General features: G+C 36.9%; 3 protein-coding genes across 3 annotated transcripts; all 3 read right to left on the bottom strand.

Moving 5' to 3' along the window:
- Positions 1-1,143: 1,143 nt before the first annotated feature.
- Positions 1,144-2,079, bottom strand: LOC118713507 (olfactory receptor 51B4-like). The gene has a single exon (XM_036428137.1). The coding sequence runs from the start codon at positions 2,077-2,079 to the stop codon at positions 1,144-1,146; it is 936 nt and encodes a 311-aa protein (XP_036284030.1).
- Positions 2,080-9,412: 7,333 nt separating this feature from the next.
- LOC118713506 (olfactory receptor 51B2) lies at positions 9,413-10,785 on the bottom strand. Its single transcript, XM_036428136.2, has one exon. It carries the CDS (start codon positions 10,615-10,617, stop codon positions 9,679-9,681), a length of 939 nt encoding a protein of 312 aa, XP_036284029.1. The 5' UTR covers positions 10,618-10,785; the 3' UTR covers positions 9,413-9,678.
- Positions 10,786-14,859: 4,074 nt separating this feature from the next.
- On the bottom strand, positions 14,860-15,792 carry LOC118713509 (olfactory receptor 51B2-like). The gene has a single exon (XM_036428140.2). The coding sequence runs from the start codon at positions 15,790-15,792 to the stop codon at positions 14,860-14,862; it is 933 nt and encodes a 310-aa protein (XP_036284033.1).
- Between the last annotated feature and the right edge of the window lie 7,305 nt (positions 15,793-23,097).

Genomic DNA, 23,097 nt, shown 5'->3' with positions numbered 1-23,097 from the left:
AGCAGAGATGCATGCAGGCCTGTCCAGCGCTAATGTCATGCTGCCTCAGAGGCGGAGGTCGCTCCCAACAGATGCATATGCAGGCCCACTGCCCAGCCGGGCCCAGAGGGGAGCATCAGAATGGGGGCAGCCCCCCTGGTGGAGGCATATGCAGGCCTGCTGCACAGCCCAGCCAGGAAGTGGGCATCAAGACTGGGTGGACACCCTCCCTGCAAAGGTGCTTAAAGCCCATGGCACCACCTGGCCAGAGAAGTTGTAACCATGGTGTCCTCATCTATAGGTTTTATACCTGTGCAAGGAAATCCCATGTCTTATTTCTGCTAAAAATAAATAGATGGAAACTTACTACTTGTTCCTTGGAAAATGCTTTATTTCCTGACCCTTGGCAAAAATGTTGAATATCACCCAATTATTCTGTCAATAAATGTCATTTATTAGTCTAAGAGACTCGGAGTCTCTTATTTAAAAATTCTATTGCTTATAAATATTTCCAATAATACAGTAAGTATTATAAATAGTATTTTTCACATTGGGTATTGTCTGAATTTTCATTGCTAGTGAAAATATATAATAGAATGTACACATAGTATATTATATAGGTTATAATATATATTCTATTGGATAATAAAATTATATAACTATTAGAAGCCCAGTGCATGGATTTGTGCACATTGAAAGACAATTAATTAGAAGAAATATTTTAGAGACCAGGAAGGGACCATGGGAAATTAGCCAGCTGGGGAGGGCCTGTGGGAGGGTTCCAGAACATGTCTGGCCTGTCTCACACAGTCCTGATTATCCAGACCTCAGCAGCAAGCTCACCTATTGGTTGGAGCATCTTCCCCCTGGCAGTCAGTGCATGTCATAGCTACTGGTCAAATGGTTGAATGATCAGACACTGAGCATATTAGGCTTTTATTATATAGGATATATTCTATTTTAATATACTATATATATATATATATATATATATATATATATATATATATATTCTAATACAGGCTTAATATTAGACATTATATCTATATCTATATGCTCAAGTACACTTTTAGCTTTATGTAATAATTAAAATATCATCAAACTCTGAAAACAAATGGAAAAGGGTAAAAAATTCAACAGAGCTTAAGATTCTAGAATGAAGGCTCAAGCCCTAGTGTGGCCAGAAAACAGATGAATGATGCTTTTCTGAATTTGCTTGGTCTTGATGCTGTATATAATGGGGTTCATGAACGGAGGAATGAGGAAGTAGACATAGCTCATGGTAATGTGGACCACATGTGGGGCATGTTTTCCAAACCTGTGGATGAAAGTCAGGCCAATCACAGTGATGTAAAAAATTAGGACACAACTAATATGGGAGACACAGGTGTTGAGAGTCTTAGCTCGCTCTTCTGCAGAAGCGATGCCCAGAACTGTCTTAAGGATTGGGATATAAGAGAATAGGATAATCATAGCATCTAGGAAGAAGGTCAAAGCAACCAGAATAACTGGATATATACGATTAAATGTAATATCGGCACAGGCGAGTTTCATAACATCTTGGTGGAGGCAAAAGGCATGGGAAAGAACACGGGAATGGCAATATGGGAACCAATAGAGTGGCAGAATTGGAGGTACAATGGACACAAAGCTCCTCATCAGTACCCCAAGTCCTATCTTCATCACTCGGGAATTAATGAGAATGGAGTTATAACTCAGAGGATATCGAATGGCAATTAAACGATCAAATGCCATAGCAAGCAAGACACCTGATTCTACAATGGCCAGGGAATGAATGAAATAGGATTGGGTAAAACAGGAACGCTGAGCAATTTCTCTCCGGTCCAACAACAGGACACCCAGGACTGTGGGCATTGTAGTTAGTGTCATCCCAAGATCTGTACTTGCCAGCATAGCCAGGAAGTAGTACATGGGCTCATGAAGATTGTGGTCATTCTGAATAAGGACAAGAAGTATGCCATTGCCAAAAAGAATGGAGAGGTAAATGATAAAGAAAGGGATAGAGATCCAGTGGTGAATTGCCTCTGAGCCCAGGAAGCCAGTCAGCAGGAAGGGAGCAGCACTGTTGTTGTACCACATGGTAGGTTTTACAAGTAGAGAATAGCTTTTGCAGAGGACTCAGATGTAAAGTTTCATTGCTGATGGAGACAATCATATTGGTATTCTAATAGTCATGAATTTAGAAAGTCTATATTTATAAAACTTAAATTTGACTTTTATAAGCACTCCATAAATTACTGGATCCTACCTCACTCCATTCATACAATTACCTATTGCCTGAGAATGTGTGCTCCTTTAGGGAAAAATAAATCTGAAATACTCCAGCTTTTAAGTAATTGACATCAGTTGCGATTCAGTGAATCTAGTCAGATGGCGGACATCAGTTCCCCGAGAGTATTTGCTACGTTAGTGCCTACATTGACCTTTTTTGTCATTGACAACCTCCCCTAAAGTGGTGGTCATTTTCAAAACCTAGTGATCTTTTCTCTACCCATCTCTCCTAGCAACCATACTGTTCATTAGTAGAGATGATATGCCGAATCTCAGGGAAAATTTACTTAGTTATGAATTAAGATGGGAAAGTATATGTGGAGAGAAAAGTTGTAAACCTAGGAAAAGCTTTATTTTGGGACATAGAGAAAAAAGGTCTCAAAGGAAATGAACAAAGAAGTAGGCAGAAATTTAAGAGGACCATGAAAATGATGTTAATACAAAGCCAGTGGAAACTACATTTTTTTAAATAGTAGGTAGTGCTGTAGTTTAATAGTGAAAGGTAATGTCAGAATTGGCAAGTACGATAAAAAAAATCAGATGTGTCCATTGTTTTTGGCAAATAGGTCTTTGATGATCATAACAATTTCAGCAGGATGGTAGTAATAGATGCTTAATGATTATGAGATGTAGTCAATAAATAACAAGAAAGTGAAAACAATGTATTATTTACTTTCTTCAGATGAGAAAATTTACCTTCAATAGGTTAAATATTTGTCCAAGGCCACACAATTAACATTTGACATACAGGAATTCAAATTCAAGTTAATGGGATTCCCAAGCTCATGTTCTCAACCTATATCCATTTAAAATAGAGTTCTCCTGTCCAAGATTGTCTTTCCCTGAATTCTTCAACTTATTTAAAAAAGGATTGAGTGCTTTCTAATCCTTTACAGAAGAATTACATGCCATGTGGAAGTGTTCTTTTTCCATCTTTAAAAATTTTTCATTTACAGTTTCCATTCAATAGTCTATTAGTTTTAAGTAGACATTAATATAACTTATGAAGTGACCCTCTTAATAAGTATTGCACCCGCCTGACACCATAGTCATTACAATATTATTGACTATATTCCTTAAGCTGTACTTTACAAACGCTAGAAAAGTTACCCTTAAAACATCTTGTTGAATTTGAATCCCTGGATTTCCTTACCTCAGCCACAGCTTTCTTTTTGTGGTAAGCACAGTCTGATGATTACTTTGTTGCTGTATCCTCAATATGTGTTCAGAGTCCTGATGAGAGGTATATTTATTAAAGAGACAACTCCCCGGGGAATATTTCTAACTCATTTCCACCTAGGCTGTGTGGGAATGACAAAATAATCTCTTTTCCCCTTCCATCTGAGAAATATCTGTGCCTCCACTTCTTCTCTGGATGGAGACTCTCTAAGAGAAGCAGTCTCTGATGTCAGATAAAATAAGTTCTAAGTCACTCTCCAGTGTTTTATGGATCATAGAATTGAAAGATTGGTCAAATTTTCTTCTTAAATATTGGCATTTAGAAAACAATATCCCATTTCTCTTATTTAAAACTGTTTATGAATTATATTCCAATGCACCATAATATTTTTAGGATTAACAATCTGAAAAGGCCATCTAATCCTAAAACTGTAATTTAAAATTTATTTTAAAAAACAAAAAGAAAATCTGAAAATTCTGATTTAAAAAGAAAATTAGTACACATTTTACAAGAGAATATGTTCCAAAGGCCAATAACAACATGAAAAAAATGTTCAGTATTATTAATCATTAGAAAAAAGCAATAAGACACCACTTCACACCTATTAGAGTGACTATCCTATATAACAGAAGCCTAATAAGGTAAGTGTCCAACTGTTTGTTAAACCTTCTGACCAGTCGCTATGAAGTGTACTGACTGTGAGTGGGTAGAAGCTCCAACCGGTAGGTTAGTTTACTGCTGGGGTCCAGCCAATTGGGATTGGGTTAGACAGGCCTGACACACCCTGGAGCCCTCCTGGGGTCCCTCCCTAGCCCTGATTGTGCACAAGTGCGAGGGACCCCACTGGTGCACAAATCCATGCTCTAGGCCTTTAGTAATAAAAATAATAGATAACAAGTGTCAGTGAGAATGTGGAGAAACTAGAACTCTGTGTAAAAAGTTTGACAATTCCATACCATGTAGCAATTCCATTATTAGGCATATATCCAAAATAATTGGAGGAAGTACCCAAACTGATACATTTTTTAAACTCAAGCATTTTTAAGCCTGCAGCATAAAGGGTAATGTGCATTATTATTGATTAGAACATACTTGTATCATAATATAAAACAAGAAAACAAATAAAATATAGTAGATGCTACTTTTGTTGTTCAAACTGAAACTTTCACACCAGCCAATGTTCTTGATGTATAGTCATTCATTATGGAAGTATACCACAATTTAGTTATCTACTCTTATGTTAGTATGCATTTGAGAAGTTGGGAATAATTTTCAAAAATATTTCCTATGAAAACACTAAGTTGAAAAAATTCTGTACTCCCCTGTTTATTGCAGCATTATTTAAAATAGCTAAGATATGGTAATGATTTAATTGTCCATCTATGGATAAATGGATAAAGAATTTATCTCTCTCTCTCTCTCCTTCACACAGACACACAGACACACAGACACACAGACACACACACACACACACACACACACACACACACACACATATACACACATTGGAATATTATTCAGCCTTAAAAAAGAAAACACAAATAGGTAAATCCTGCCAGTTATAAAAACAAATGAACCTTGAGGGCATTATGCCAAGTTAAGTCAGATAAAGTCAAATACCATATGATCTCATTTACATGGGGGAAATAAGACAAGCAAACTCATAAAAAGATAAGCTTTGTGGTTACCAGAGGCAAAGGTCAAGGGAAGGGGACATTAGAAGAAAGTGGTCAAATGTAGTAAACTCCTGTTACAAGATAAATAACTACTGGAGATGATAACTATATTTAGCACTGCTGTACTAGTATGATACACTAGTATATGTGAGTTGTTAGGAGAGTTAATCTTGAGAGTTCTCATCAAAAAGAGAAGTGCTGTCAGTTTGTTGTTGTTGTTTTTTGTTTGTTTGTTTGTTTTCTCTTTTTATTGTGTCTAGATGAGGTGATGGATGTTGACTAAATGCATTCTACAATAGTAATCATTTCACAATATATGTAAGTCGAACCACTATGCTGTTCACCTTGAATTTACATAGTAAATGTATATAAGTTGTATCTCAATAAAACTGGAAAAATATTTTTTTCAACAAAATATGATGGCACCGAGAAGAGAACATTCAATCATTCTCACCAATAAACCCACCTCTCTACAGTCTGCATCTTCCATCTCGGAAGCAATCCTGCTTGCCCAGCAGTGAGTAGCCCTCTTCTACCTCTTTAGGAACACTAAAGATGGTCATGTCATTTCCCACCCCACTGTGTGCCCCGCAAGCCTCCAGTGATGCAGCTTCACTATAGCTTGATTCTCCTATTCCTCTCAGACATTAGTTATAGGGAATTAAAACAATAAGACCTTAAAGATCCTTGCCAGGTAGCTGGGATCTTTCTCACTTAGCATGAGCAAATTAATAGAGTTTTTGTTCAATTATAGTTTACATTCAATCTTATATTTTATTTATATTAATTTCAGGTGTATAGCATAGTGATTAGACAATCATATACTTTACAAAATGGACCCCTTAATATTTCATGTACCCACCTTGCACGATATACATAGTCATTATACTGTAATACCAACGGCTCAGCACAAGATATCGCATCAGACCCAGAAGCAGGACCCAGACTGACTCCGGGACACAGAATCAAGTTCCCACCCATTCACATGCGCCTTGCAACACATACAGCCCTGCCCACCCACACATGCCTTGTTTTGCAGGCTAGGAAGGGATTTACAAAATATTCAAAGTGTTAAAAAGCAAGGACCTACAACTAAGCTTTCTACCCAGCAAAGTTATCATTTAGAGTTGAAGGACAGATTAAGAGCTTCTCAGACCCTAGATGGTTTTGCTCATTGGATAGAGCATCAGCCTGCAGACTAAAGGGACCTAGGTTCAATTCTGGTCAAGGGCTGGATTCTATCCTCAGTGTGTGTGGGGGAAAGGGGGCTTCAGGAGGCAGCCAATCAATGATTTTCTCTCATCATTGATGTTTCTATCTCCTTTCCTCTCTGAAATCAATCTTACCTAATAATAGACAAACATGTAAATTGACCATATCTCAGCTACACCCACAGCCTATCAGGAATGAGTTTGCAATTTAGCCTGCCAGTGGTGGGTTAATTTGCATATGAATGCATGGAGTGATAGGGAAGGGCAGAACATCTGCTATGAGGGGAAAAGGAGGTGGCAGAGGGACCTACAGGAGCAGTGCTCTGGCAGGAGTGAAGACTTCAGACTTTCGGGCAGCCAGGAGCAAAGCCAGAGGAAGGGAGGCCTAATCTTGCATGAATATCATGCAATGGTCCTCTAGTAAAAATATAATTTAAAGAGAGATAGCAACATCAATGATGAGGGAGAATCATTGATTTGCTGCCTCTTGAAGATTCTCTCCCCTCCCTGCCTCCCCTGCCCCCCTCCGCCACTGGAGATAGAACCCGACAACCTGGGCACATACTCTTGACCAAAATCAAACATGGGACCCTTCAATCTGCAGGCTGATGCTCTATCCACTGAGCAAAACCAGCTGGGGCCTGAGAAGCTCTTAATCTGTCCTTCAACTCTAAATGATAGTTTTGCTTGGTAGAAACAAACCTTGGTTGTAGGTCCTTGCTTTTTATCACTTGAATATTTTGTCAATCCTTTTCTAGCCTGCAAATTTTCTGTTGAGTAATCAGCTGATATTCTTATGGGAGCTCCCTTCTAGGTAACTAACTACTTTTCTCTTGCTGCTATTAAAACTACCTCTTTGTCTTTCACCATTGCTTTACTTTATATCCCCATGTTGTGCCTTAGAGTGGGCCTCTTTGGGCTCATCTTGCTTGACACTCTTGGACTTGTATGTCTGTTTTCTTCACCAGGTTAGGGAACTTCTCTGTCATTATTTTTTTCCAAATAGGTTATCAATTCCTTGCTCTCTTTTTTCTGCTTCCTGCATCCCTGTGATGAAAATAGTGGTATGTTTGTTACATGTTGTCCCAGAGGCTCCTAAACTATCCTTATTTTTCTTAAAATCTTTTTTTGTTCTGGCTCTTCTGATTGGCTGTTTTCTGATTTTTATCTTCCAAATATCTTATTTGAGTACCTGCTTCATCTATGCTAATGTTAATTAAAGAAGTTAATATATTATTAATTTCTAACTGTTTTTTTGTTTTCTATATTCACTTAAAAATAAATATATACATATATTGATTTCAAAGATGAAGAGAGAGTGAGAGAGAGAGAGAGAGAGAAAGAGAGAGAGAGAGAGAGAGAGAGAGAGAGAGAGAGAGAGATATCAGTCCACAGGTCAATGCTGTATTTACTGAGCCAAACTGGCTAAGGCTCTATATTCCTTTTTAGGTTTCCTTTGTTTTTGTTAAAGCTCTCAGTAAGTTTCTATTCTTCTCCTAAAATCTTTGACTATTCTTACACCAGTATTTGAATTCTGCACCTGATAGATTTCTTATCATGAGCCTCTGGGACAACATGAAACAAATATACCAATATTTGCATCACATGTGTGCAGGAAGGAGAAAAAAAGAGAGCAAAGAATTAATCACCTGTTTGTCTGATAGATTCCACTTAGTAGTTCTATTTCTGGAGTTTTGTTCTGTTCTTTCATTTGGGATGTTTTTCCTCCTCCTCGTTTGGCAGCCTCCCAGTGTATGTTTCTGTGTATTAGGCAGAACTGCCATGTATCCTGGACTTTGTAGAGTAAACTTATGTAGTGGGCATCCTGTAGGGTCCAGGTGGTTATGAGTGATGGTTATTCTATAGTTTAGTTGTAATTTTGAGGTGTTTGTGGGAGAATTTTGAGTGTCTTATTTACTTGTACTGCCATTTTGAGCGAACCCTAAATCTCATTAATTTTATGTTAAATATCTCTTACATACCCACTAAATTCATTTTCACTTTAATTATTTTAGCTACAGGTATCTCTTTCTGAAATTGCTACACTATCTCTTTTTATTTTATTGTTCTTTGCTTATATCACTTAAATCCACATGGTATGTGAACTTATAATTGGCCAGCATTACTTAAATCATTTTACTGCTTTGCTTAGAACTATTCAATAGCTTCCCAAGACTCTTTGAATAGATATGTAGACCCCAGCAATGGCAAACAGAATACTATTGATTTAAACACCCTTTTTCTCCTTAACCTTTCCTTACAACTATCAGCCACACTTTAAAGAGGTTCTATGATCCATTTCTCCTACATCCTCTTCACATATTAACTCTGCTATAACATCTTCATGCCTATTTTTACCAGTTAATTTCTAATATACTCCCATATTTCAGTTCAAGGTACACTCTTCAGGAAACTTTTCTCTAACCAGTCTCAATGTGATTTTTTTTGAGATTCACATCCTCAAAGCATTTTATTTTAATCTTTTTATTGCTAGTCATGGGGATTATTTTAAATATGATTCTCCAGTGGACTGTGATCTGAATAGGCAATATTTTATATCTGCTTGCAGTTAGAACATTTTTGTTTAGTGTTATTCCTGTCTCATACCTTAAAATAATAGCCAAATGAATAGATATTACCTTGAGGACTGATTTCCTTTTCCCTAAATATTAACCTAATATAAAATAAAATATGTAAAATGTTGTTCAAAATATTAAAAACTAAGTAAATAAACATGAATTTAAGGAAGCCTTTATCAAATGCCCCCCAAATCTTAATAACACAGATATTAATAAAGTTATTTATGCATAAAATTTTAAATATATATATATATATGTATAGTGGGAATTTTTCAGTGTCAATGACTCACTGGGGTTTATCATAATACACTCCCACAAATAAATTAAGAAAGCATGAACATCCTAATGGAAAATAAGCAAGAGATATGAGCAGAGAAGTTCAAAGAAATACATGTAAATTGATACATCAAACTGAAAAACTGATAAAATCGATGGTTTATATCAATAGTATTAATTAAATATAACAAAAAAACAGATTACACTTAATCTTCCAGATGTATCAGAAATATTTCCTTTCTCTACTTAACATTTAGAGAGAAGAACACAGGATAATGACAAACAAATCAATCCATGAACCTAACAAACACCAAATCCATGAAGTCAAGAGCAGACCCCTGATGAGCCTCATAGATGTCATTGTATCATTTGAAGAAGTGGAGGCTGTCACAGAAAGTTTAGAGACCTTGTGAATTTTGTTGCTCTCAATTCAAAAAAATCTCTGATCCTCACCTTCTTTCCTGGACAGTCACCCACATCAGAGTTTAACTTTCAATTGTATATTTAGTTAAAAGGCGGCGAATGCCATATTGAATTTGCTTGGTCTTGACACTGTAAATGATAGGATTCATTAAAGGAGGAAAGAGAAAGTATACATAGCTCATTATAATGTGGACCACTTGTGGCACATTTTTCCCAAACCTATGAATAAATGACAGACCGATAACAGTGACATAGAAGATGAGGACACAACCGATGTGGGAGATACAGGTATTGAGGGCCTTGGCTCTCTCTTCACCAGAGGCTATGCCCATGACAGTCCTAAGAATTAGGATGTAGGAGAAAAGGATGATCAAAGAGTCTAAGAAGATTGTTAAAGAAATCAGAATGACAGGGTACAGTCTATTGAAAGTTATGTCAGCACAGGCCAGTTTCATAATTTCTTGGTGAAGACAGAAAGCATGAGAGAGAACATGAGAGTGACAATATGGAAATGAAAAAAGACGCACAATTACAGGCACAATGGATATGAAACCCCTCAGAAAAGCTCCCATTCCTAACTTCACCACTCGAGAATTGGTGAGAATGGAAGTATATCTCAAGGGATTGTGAATGGCAATAAAACGGTCATAGGCCATGGCAAGCAAGATACCTGACTCTACAATGGAAAGAGAGTGAATGCAGTAGGCCTGCAGGAAACAGGCTCCATGGCTCATCTCCCGATGATTCAGCCATAATACACCCATTACAGTTGGCATCGTGGTCAATGTCACCATCAGATCTGTTCCTGCCAGCATGGCAAGGAAATAGTACATGGGTTCATGGAGAGCGTGGTCATTCTTGACTAGGTAGAGGAGAGTGCCATTTCCAAGAAGCACAGAGACATAGATTGCAAAGAAGGGGATGGAGATCCAGTGATGAGCTGTTTCCAGGCCTGGGAAGCCAGTCAGCAGAAAGGGGGCAGCACTAATATTGGGCCACATAATATGTCTACAGGTGAAGAACAGCTTTCTAGAAATCTTTAATCCAGGAAACCAGATATTTCAGGAGTATCATGGCAGTATCAGTCACCATCTTTGAACTTTGGAATAATTAAATATAACTCTGAAACTATTTCCTTGCAGGAGAGTAGAGACTTGCAGGTATCAGACGAGATGAGGAATGTTGGTCTTTCCCTAATTAGAACAAAATGTTAAGTTAATGCTTAACATATACTCAAATTTGAAAAAATATTATTATTCTTAAAACATCAGTTCTTACTAGTATGTGTATCTTTAATTTTTTTTTCAGCAACAGTGATAACAATAACAAACAAGATAAATAAGTACAAATGAATAATAATTGCACTTAGCTGCTTTCCTGTTCTGATTGCTAACTTTTAAGACAGTTTAATTATGATCTTGATTTTTTTTCACAATTATGGAAAACACATACACATATTATTTTTTAAAAATACTTATTTGTTTTTGAAATTGAATGTCAGTGTTTTTGGAACACAACAAGCATCACTACCCCCTTCCAATTGATTTATTGCTCCAACAATTACCCCTTTCTTGAGACTGGCTACTAGAACTATGGTCCACCAACCAGCCACAGCTAATAAGTATGTGGATGTGTTAGACATGATGCCTTGACCTCCACTTCCAACTTCCTGAATCAAAATTTGCATTTTGTCACAAAGCGCAATAATATCTGAGAAGTACTGTTCCAAACATATCTTATCTATTCCACCTTTGAGATAGATGCTTTTTCTATTTTTCTACCTGGTTGATTATCTCATTTCTTCTAAATATTCTCATGCAATAGTTTTTATTGTTCCTTCACCATTCAATGGTTCTTGTTTCTAAAATCATTTCACATTACTATGTGTTCGGATTCTTTCTCTGTGTTTTCACTTAGCCCTATCTCCTTTTCCTCCAACATTTAGCTCCTGAAGAGTTGTTGCTTATATGACTGGTCATATTATAATGCTCCCACACCTTAAATATGTCAGTCATCTCCACTATGTCAATATTCTTGGTTGCCACAATCCAAAATTGAGGACATATTACCTTTTATGCTGCAGACTTATTTCATCAAACATTTGGAAGCATCAAGGAGTGTCTGCATACTCAGCAGGAAAATGCTTTCCTCCTTCATAAAATGTCCTTAGTAGCAGAAGTAGATCAGAATCAGGACAAATCAACTCTTGTGTTACAAATACTCCAGAGTTATATCTGCATTGACATGATGCTCATTGAGATAAAAATTGCCAATGCTATATGATTCCTAAAATTAAAGTACATTTTAAGTCATATAGAAATTTAAATTATAATTGTGCAAATGTTGTTCTGTCCATGTAATATTCTTTAGGCTTAAAAATATAGACCTTAAAATAAAATAGTGAATTGTGAATCCATCACAAAGTCCAAAAAAAATAAGTGAACAGCAAAGACAGTGTGATACCTTTCCCTTTCACCCTTGTCTGCTCTTTATATACACTCCACCCCTTCCTGAGTGGAATAGAGGAAAGGCTCTCCTAGGCATCAGGGTGTTGGGCCAGAGACAGCATCTCAGGATTTATCCTTCTGAGTCTCTCTCATAATTATCAATGTCCTTTATAAGAGAGCAGTTCCTTAAGCAAACACAGTCTTCTGTTAGGATCTAATAAAAACTATAATTCTCTATGCAGATAAATTAATAAGAGCACATAATGTCACATTTAATTTAGGGCATTCCCTGTTATCCTACTTCCCAATCTAGTCCAGATTAGAAAGTCCAAATTCAACAGTTTCTTTAATACACTTATTGGAAAGAAAGAAAGAAAATCTGGGCTATAGTGTTGCCCACATCAGCTGAAATCTTCATTCTTTGCAAACCTCTGGAAAAATTTTTAAAATTGTTTTTCCTTGATCGCATCTAACATTAGAGGGGAAAGGAGTGAATTCATAGTTCTGTCCCTCATATTCATCAATTCAGGTCTTGTTATTGGAACAGGTACCCATTGCTGAACTATTTGAAGATTCAGGCCAAATGATTTCCTCATATAGCCTCGCCCAAGAGGTTTCATTAGCTCACTATGTTCATAGAAATCACCTCCCCAGAGTTACATCTTTATAGACACTCAAGAGATTCTTTGATTTCTCTACCTTCTCTCTTCTCTCTAAACAAAATGTTTCCCAAAAGATGTGTGAAGAAAATTAGAAATTGAAAGGGCAGCAGATATAGAAACATCAGGACTTGATTATGTGGCATCTTCTCTTCACCCAGACACCCAGAATCCTAGGCATTGGGATTTAAGAAATCAATGAATGTCCTTTTCCTTACATCCTTCAAATGCCAAACATGATTTAATTTATCCCAGGGACACTTGTACCATCTTTGTTCCTGGAATTCATGAATTCCAATTGAAATTTTGTTTTTTTCTGTTTGTTTGGGGGAAAATAATTTCTGATACAGAAGAACATTAATAAATTCCTTAGTAGCCATGTACATGACAGTCAATTTTTTTTCTTAAAATTATTTTATTTTAACATATTTAATCGGTTTGTGCCAGGTTCACAGTGAGCAACTTAGTCTTTCCCCCACCACCCCACAGACTATAACACAATAGTGGCTATTAGAAAGAAAATATCATGAGTTTTCATAGCACTGTATGGTAGCACTTAGATGGTAGCATGCTAAGGGAAGCACATAAAAAATATTTTTGGGATTAGGGAAAACTCCCTATAGACATGCATCTTCTCAAATTAAAAAAAAACTAATGGTCTAATTATTGATTGAATACATTGGTATTTCATTTGCCAACATATCTTACCTAATAATAGACAAACATGTAAATTGACCATACCTCTGCTATGCCCAGAGCCAAAGAGAGTGAGTATGCAAATTAACCCAACAAAGCTGGTGAATTTGCATATGTAGGTGTGAAGCGCCCCTGAGGGGCAGGACGCCTGCTATGAAGGGGAGGAGAGTGGCTGAGAGAGCGGTGTTCTGGACAGAAGCAAGGATTTGCTGGGAGTGGGGACTTGCTGGCTCCTGGGTGGCTGGGAATGAAGCCAGGGGAAGGAAGGCCTATTCTTGCACAAATATCATGCAACAGGCCTCTAGTTTCCTATAATTTTGCTTAACGTGCAAAATTCTTTTCAAGCCTTCTAATCTCTTGATGAAATAATAACACATAGCCTTTCTTCATATACTGTTAATGTACAGATGTTGATCATGTTGACTTCTACAAAGAATAAAATGCATTGAAGGCCCTACGTTAACTTTGTGTTTCAAAACTATCAATATAAAATAAGAATATTTCTGGAAGGCAGTTTATTACCAACCTCTCATTCCAGAAAAAAAAATTATTATTAGAATGCTTCCATTATTTGTACCTCTTTTTCATATGTGGAAGTTATGATTTGTAGAACACAAAACAAAATCTTAGGTGTGCAAAAAATAGAACTTTATTTTATTACTAGAAGCCTAGTGCACAAAATTGTGTGCCCCACCCACTGCAACTGCCACTAGCTGCCCCACCCACCACGACTCATGGGCGGAGGGGTAAGGGGACTGAGAGGTGGTCAATGCACCTCATGGCGACTGGTTGAGCGGTTGTTCCTGTTGTTACACTTATGGTCCCTGACCTTTTACGGTATTATATAGGTTAGATAATTTGGAGTCCTCAGCTTATTAGTTGGAAAACATCAGATATTATCAACTATAGGTCTTCTTACAATTCTTTGTGGAATGCTAACCATGTTGGAATCTGCTGAAATCCTTCTTGTTTGCCTTCTGGTTATTATAACAGCAAGACCTCTCTTGGTCTGAATACCTTACTCTCATCTATTTCTGATCTACTCTAATGCCAAAGGGGGTTTCTGAAACCAATACATAGAGAAAATATCTTAACTGTTTATTTCCACACAGAACTCTTTCAAGTTATCTCATTCTCCTTTCTTTGTGTAGACCCTGCAATAATTTCAAGTGTCGTTGACCTCAAAACCATTAATAGTAATGATTTTTTTTCCAGAATAGAAAATAAAAGAAAATAGCAAACTAATCTACCAAGCAGTGCAACAGAACTAAAGCCAAGGTCATTAGTGATGTGATGGGGCAAGGAGCTGAGAATAAGAGGATCTGTGTTTGAAATGATAAGAATCCCAATCCCTTTGATTCTAAGACACATTGGTATCATATAATTAATTCTGCTGCAAAACTCATCTATCAATGGGGAGAACACCCTAAGTAAATCAAGCTCAAGTTCTATGGAAAGAGAGAAGACGATTGATACCATTCTGGATCTGCTTGGTCTTAATACTATAGATTATTGGATTCATAAAAGGGGGGAAGAGAAAGTAGATATAACTCATGATGATATGAACTATATGTGGCACATATTTCCCAAATCGATGAATGAGGGTCAGCCCAGTCACAGTGACATAAAAAACCAGAACACAGCTAATATGAGAAACACAGGTGTTTAGAGCTTTTGTCTGCTCCTTACCTGAAGCAATGCCCATAACAGTCTTAAGGATTAAGATATAAGAGATAAGGATAAGCATAGAGTCCAAGAAGCCAGTTAATGAAACCAAGGCTATAGGATAAAGTCTATTGAAAGTAATGTCAGCACAGGCCAGTTTGATCACATCTTGGTGTAAACAGAAGGCATGGGAGAGGACATGTGACCTACAGTAGGGGAATTCAGAAAGGGTGATGATTATGGGCACAATAAGTATAAATCCTCGCAGTAGAACCCCTAGACCTATCTTCACCACCTTAGCATTGGTGAGAATGGAGGTGTATCTTAAGGGATTGCAGATGGCAATAAAACGATCATAGGCCATAACAAGCAAGACTCCAGACTCCACGATTGAGAGTGAATGGATTAGATAGGCCTGGAAGAAGCAGGCCCCGTGGCTAATCTCCCTGTGATCCAGCCACAGAACACCAAGCACTGTGGGCATTGTTGTCAAAGTCACTCCTAGATCTGAGGCTGCCAGTATAGCCAAAAAGTAGTACATAGGCTCATGAAGAATGTGGTCTTCTCTGATAAGGAAGAGGAGAGTGCCATTGCCGAGGAGGATGGAGATATAGATGACAAAGAAAGGGATGGAAATCCAAGGATGAAATGTCTCCAGACCTGGGAAGCCAGTCAGTAGGAAAGGATCAGCACTAGTGTTGGACCACATGGTGGACCCCTGCATTGAAACAGACAAATAAAAGTGAAGTCTCTGTAAATTAGCCTTGCCCAGTAGAAATATAATTTAAGATACATATGTGATTTTAAATGTTCTAATAGGCATATAAGATTTTTAAAGAGGAAGAGTGACAAATAATTTCAATAATGTATTTTACTTAACTGCTATGTTAAAAATATTATTTCAAAGGTAAACAGTATAAAAATCGTGGATGAAATATTTTACACTTGATTGTACCAATGCTTCAAAATCCAGTATTTAGTTTACATTTATAAAAAAAATCCCAATTCAAGCTAAGCACAGGCTACAGTATTGGATAGTACACCTTTAGACTATAAAATTAATTTTTTTTCATATCACTTAAGTATAAGAAATCGCAGTCTTTCTGTAGAATTGTGCTAACCTTGTATTCCACCTTCATAAATTTCTCATTCCAGTTCTCTAATTCCAATATTTTCTAACCCTTTATTATCTGGGTCAGAATCTTTAGCTAATGCTTATCCAAATGTCTGACCTACTCTCAACTAAAACCCAAGGTCCTTTGTCCAATTCTAGTTCTATCTTCTAGAATATTCTCATCTCTATTGTAATCATGTTTTACATTATAGGAAAGAATTTGGTGGTTTCATTTTGGATTCACCATTCATTCATATTATATGCTCATTGATTTAATAAATAGAAATTGATGCTAACTACAAAAATGAACATTAATGGCACAAACCTTATGATCTTGTGAGGAACAAAAAACCACTTTATTTGGGTCATGCAATCTTTACTTGAATTGAATCTCACATTGCAATATTCTATGTGACTAAATTAATATGCAAATCTACAGGACCACCCCACTTAGGGAGCCCCAAAGAAGGGTACCTGAAGTCTTTTATGTGACTTCATGGGATTTTTATAATATTAAATTTTATAAAGTTTTACAACTTTCTGCTTCAAGGAAGTATTGTATTTGGCTCCAGAAGATAGAATATAAAAACTTGAAAATGACTCCCCTCCCCACCCAATTCTTAATGTTTCAGTAAAGGCAATTAGATTTGTGTATATTACTTAGTCATCTGATATTTCTTAATTCTTTAAACCTCACAGTGGTAAAAAACAAAACAAAAAAAAAAACAATAAAAACAAGCAAACAAACAAAAAACATAGATATTTACACACTTACTAAAATGGCCATAATCCTATATATTGATAATCACCAAATACTGGCGGTGATATGGATTCTCATCCATTGCTGGTGGGAATACAAAATGATACAGTCATTTGGAAGACAGTTTGGTGGCTACATACAAAACTAAACCTACTGTTACATAAAATGTAATCACTGCACTCCTTGGTATCTACCAAAAAGTGTTAAAAATTTTATGTCTAGACATATTCTAAAAGGGAAGGTGGGAGTGGGTGGGTGGGAAGAAACCAACAAAAGAACTTGTATATAGATATGCATAACCTATGGATACAGACAATAGGGTGGTGAAGGCCTGGGATGGGAGTTGGGGGTAAGTTAGAAGGGGTCAATTGGGGGGGGGAGGGGACATATGTAATACTTTCAACAACAAAGATTAAAAAAAAAATAACACAAAAAACTTTGGAAGCAAATAATATGTCTTTCATTAGATCCCTGGATAAATTAACTGTGGTACTGCAAACAATAGAATATTATTCAGTGCTAAAAGGAACTAAATTATCAAGTCATAAAAAGTATGAAGTAAACTTTTGTTCCTCTTACTAAGTAAAAGAAGCCAATGGGAAAACATTCCATACTGTATGATTCCAATTCTATGACATTCTACAAGAGGGAGGGACCTGAGACTTTTACTGCCATAAGAAACTGAATTCTGCCAACAATATGAGTGAGGCAGGAAATGGATTCTTCTCTAGACCCTTCAAATAAGAGTTTAACACAACCTTGATTTTGTCCTTAAGATTCCCTAAGCAGAGAAACCAGTCAAGACTGCTAAACTTCTGGCCTACAGAACTGTGATATTATAAATAAATATTGATTTAACAGCACAGTTTGGGGCAATTCATTCCAAGCAATAGAAAACTAAGGCAGTAGAGATTGCTATTATTTGTATCTTACCTATTAGTAAAAAGCAATATTTAGTTTAAATTAATTATTATGTCAGTTATCTATTGCCACATGGAAAATCCCTATACAACATACACATTTGTTTTTCATACATATGCATAGTTCATCTAATTTTGGGTGACCCTGGCAGGGTGCCTCTGATGATTTCTGTCTGTATGGTTCATGCACCTCCTAAGTTTCAGCTGGATGTCTACTCCATCCTGTCATTCTCCTGCTTCTTCCTTTTTGTATCCATTACACTCTTCTTAGTTTTATTACAATCTTTTTCCTTCATTTTGCCCCACTTCTTCTAAGTTCCAGATGTCTTTCCTATATCACCCAGGCTTCAGCACAAAATTTAGCACAAATATTTTGTCTTTCACATTTCTACTATCAGTCCTTTAGACATAGCGACTCTAACTCATTCTAATTAAAACATGGGTGTACTTCCCTGGCCTGTGGGACTCAGTTGGTTGAGTGTTGTCTTGTGCACTGAAAGGTGCCAGTTCAGTTCCAGGATAAGGTACAGGGCACATACCTACCTGGATTTCGGGTGCAATCACCAATAGGGCACATATGGGAAGCAACTGATGCTTCTTTTTCAAATTCTCTCACAAGTATTTCTATCTCCCTCTCTCTCTCTCTGAAAAAAACAATAAAAACATATTTAAAACATGGGTGCACTCCTAATCCAATACTAGCATTGTTTATATTACTGACTGCTATATTAAACATCAATTCTCTTGGAAAAAAATGACAGACTTTGGTTTGCTAATTATGCAATGATTTATAACATTTTAATTGTATTATTATTAACAGGCTGCACTGCCTACTGGTTAGGCTGATGGCTAAAATGATTTGTGTAATGGCACTGACTTCCAAATAATACTGATACCATAATTGGCTAATGTGTAAACTGTCTAATCCATACACTGTGTTTTTACAAATGCCCAAATAAGAGTTACAAATAACTTACCAACTACCTATATATGTGCTACTATCAAGCCCTCCAGACTTTAATTTCCTCCCATTTGTGGACATAATTGATTGATCAGTTCTGACTTGGTCTCACCCACTGGAGTTCTTATACAATGTTTATTTCTAATCCTTAATGGAATAACAACTCTTAAGGATAGGTATTATTTTGTTCTATAACTGAGAATTAGTCAAATTACTGAAGGCAAAAGCACAGAAGAGGAAATGGGTAGCAGAAATGTCACATAGAAAGATATGAGAGAAAGAATACTGAACACAGAGAACAAAACTTGGAGGAAGATTCAGCAAAGTCCTACATGTATAATGATGACCTTCCAGGGGTCCTCAAACTTTTTAAAGTGGGGGCCAGATAACGGTCCCTCAGAGAGCTGGAGGGCCAGACTATATGAACTACTAATTCCTACTGTAACACCTCGGCTGCGCTCACTGCCCAAAAAACCTGGCGGGCCTGATCAGACTTCTCTGCGGGCCGCATGTGGCCAGCGGGCCGTAGTTTGAAGACCCCTGCTTCACTCTCAATATCAGTCTCTCTTCTGCTTCTTGCCTCTTTCAAAAAAGTGTCTGTTGTAGGAAAAATATTCTTGGTTAACTCTGGGAATTTCACTGGACAGATCCATATAGACCACATGTGTCAAACACAAGGCCCGCGGGCCAAATCCGTCCCGCCAGGCCTTGCAATGTGGCCCGCACCGCGCTGTCATCACTGCACTCCGCTGCATTTCCATCACAATGACAGTTTATGACTGTTCAGTAAACCATTCGGCCCGCGATTTAGGCTGGATTTTAGATTTTGGCCCCTTCTCTGATTGAGTTCGACACCCCTAATATAGACAAATAATAGCTTTTCTCGGTTTTCTATTTACCTTCTTTCAACACCTACGTGAAGGAAGATTAGTCCAAGAAGGTCTGTTATCTTTATTTCCTTTCTATTATCTCCATTATGTTCTTCCATGACAACCAGAGCCTTACCTGGAGCACCAGAAATTAATGGAAGAAGTAATTGCTGAATCTTGATGTACAATGTGGTGCAAATGTTACTTTTGAAGACAGCTAGCATTATTAATTGGCAATGTTACTATTATAGAAAAATGGTTCCCCAGGGTCACTGCAGCTGTAGATAATTAGGCTTCTAGGATATCTTTTTCTGGCCTCTTTGGGAGAAAGAGTTGGGCCCCCAGAACTGGGTCCTATGTTCCCACATTTTCGTTGCAGACAGAAAACAAAATAGTAGCTTCATTGTGAAAGTTTTGCTGTCAGTTCATCTTGGTTCCTTCATATTCCCACTTCAAGAAGAGAAGATACCATCAAAACTAAAATTGACTTTGTTATTCCTAAATCCTAGAGCAAATAAACTCACTAAATTTAGATGAAGCTTGATCATTTCCTGACACCTTTCCTTGGTTTGAAATGAGATTACTCATTACAGTACTGGACATATTGCTAATACATTCAAACAGTGAGATTTTTATTTATCTCTTAGTCTTACCTAGAGGTCACAGTTATTGTTCCTAGAACAATTCAAGTAAAAAATCTTTCACTTTAAGTATCTTGTATAATAGTAAGGTGATGCCATGGACATTGATGAAGGTATTATTACCATCCTTGAGTTTCTATAATACTTTGTAATTGAGTAGAAAGTGTATACTCATATTCTGGCAGAGATATGGATCTGAGGGACTCTATTTTCTTGTCTGAGCCTTGTCTCCTAAATTTATCCTGGATGCTAGCCCAACTGTGAGACTTTAAAATGAGGGTGTATGCAATGTATTCAACCATACAGGTCACATTTGGCCTTTGACATTTAGATTCAGTTAAATTTGTCCTGAACTTTCTTCTGCTCATAAACCTTTGTAAAACTTGGTTGGTTTTTGAAAGTCATGATTAAGAGACAGTTTCTGGAAATGAGTCTGAATGTCCCTATGCCTAAAAACTATTTGTATCAAGTACAAATTTGGGGGTGACAATATGGGATAGCCATAGTTTGAACTCAAAATGAGATGAAAGTAATTACCCGAGGTAATATACACAATGTCCAAGCTGTCCTCTCATATATTTGAAGAAAGGTTTATCCTCTCATCTACGTAACTCTACTACCCCTATGTACACCATTCCAGGCAACACACTCTCTAGAACAAATGGAAAATAATTTGAGACAAGATGCTGCAAGGTTAGGACAACTTTCTAGTGAGGTAGAGGACAAGTCTCTGGAGAACAGGAACAGCTCATAACCACAGGTCAGGGGGCCTGGGAGGAAGTAAGCAAAGCACTAACAGTGTCTATCTTTTTGTTAAGCAACTATTCATGAACAGCTCTGTCATGAATGTTCCCAAAACCATTTTCATTTCCTTCATATTTCTTGCTGTACTGTCTGTAAAATACAGAATCACTACAGCATAACCTCTCAGATTGGAAGGACTTCTCATCTCATGAAAGCCTTTGATGTAGTGTTTCCTCACCAGAGTCACTAGTTAATGCCCATCTCATTTTGGGCCACAGAGCTCAATTTTAATGAGACAATATGTTTTAAAGTTATCCAACTAGTCTCATTATTCAAAATATCTTATCTTTTTGAGTTAAAATATTTTCCTCCAGGACTTACCATTCCTTAGCCCTGGATGCGTCTGTGGTGCCACAGAGCTTAGGTTTCATTCCTGTTTCATATTACTTATGACAGAGATGAACGTAACAATCAGGCATCTAATTACCTTCACTAATGACTTAGGGAAGTCTTTCTCTTATGGAGTTTGCAATTTGTGGAGCAAGCCTGTGTTGATATTTTACAGCCTCTGATTTTATTATGTTGGCCTTCAGCATTGCACATTAACCTGTGCAGATACAATCATTTAATTTAGCCCCCTGAATGGATTCTTCACTATTCACTGCTACTGCTATCTCAGCTTGGTGTCACACATTAGTGACTAAGGACATAAACTCCTAAATATCCTATAAAAATGAATTTGGTGTATGAGATTATTCATAATAATGATCCTGCCTGAGGATTTAGGCTACAAAAATAAAAATTGATTTACATTCTATAATAGCATAAAGTAATCCTTGGCCCTTTAAATATTCCTAATCTAATTTAATACTCATAATATGTAATAAGTATCATTAAAGACATCACCTATAATTTACTATATAAAAGTTTGTACTCCTAAGAAGGGACCCAACAATTACTTATTATTTAACTGAATGAAACTCATCTGCCCTTCACCTAGCATGGATTCATTTTGTATTTGGAGGAGAAATAACCTGCTGACTTGTTAGGTGATTATGGATTTTCAGTGTATCTCTAATACTTCTCACTCTCTGATCTTTTTTTTAATATATATTTTATTGATTTTTTACAGAGAGGAAAGGAGAAGGATAGAGAGCTAGAAACGTCGATGAGAGAGAAACATTGACCAGCTGCCTCCTGCACACCCCCACCAGCTGTGTGCCTGCAACCAATGTACATGCCCTTGACCGGAATCGAACCTGGGACCTTTCAGTCCGCAGACCGATGCTCTATCCACTGAGCCAAACGGTTTAGGCTCTCTGATCTTTTTAAAGATTTTAAATTAAATTAATTAATTAATTAATTTATTTATTTATTTATTTTGGACTTCATTAAACTTTATTTTTTTTAAACATTGCATTTTTATTACACTCTAAATATTTTTTTTAATTTATATTTTATTGATGTTTTGCCCCCCTCCCTCCCTCCAATATCCCCTCCCTCCCCAGAGTTTTATGTCCATTGGTTGTACTTATATGCATGTATACAAGTCCTTCGGTTGATCTATTATCTCCCCCAGATCTTCCTCCCCTCCCCGCTGTAATTTGACAGTCTGCTTGTTGCTTTACTGTCTCTATATCTATCTTTTGGTTCATCAGTTTATAATGTTCTTTATTATCCACAAATGAGTGAGGTCATGTGGTGTTTCTCTTTCATTGATTGGCTTATTTCACTCAGCATGATGTTCTCCAATACCATCCAGGTTGCTGCAAATGATGAGAATTCCTTATTTTTTATGGCAGCATAGTATTCCATTGTGTAGATGTACCATAGTTTTTGGATCCATTCATCTGCTGACGGGCACCTAGGCTGTTTCCAAATTCTGGCTATTGTAGATTATGCTGCTATGAACATAGGGGTGCATATATCCTTTCTGATTGGTGTTTCTAGTTTCTTAGGATATATTCCTAGAAGTGGGATTACTGGGTCAAATGGGAGTTCCATT

This window comes from Pipistrellus kuhlii, unplaced genomic scaffold (genome assembly GCF_014108245.1).
Source record: "Pipistrellus kuhlii isolate mPipKuh1 unplaced genomic scaffold, mPipKuh1.p scaffold_m20_p_9, whole genome shotgun sequence".
Classification (NCBI taxonomy): Eukaryota; Metazoa; Chordata; class Mammalia; order Chiroptera; family Vespertilionidae; genus Pipistrellus; species Pipistrellus kuhlii.
Note: the sequence above shows the minus strand (reverse complement) of the source record. Positions and strands in the feature narration are given on the sequence as shown.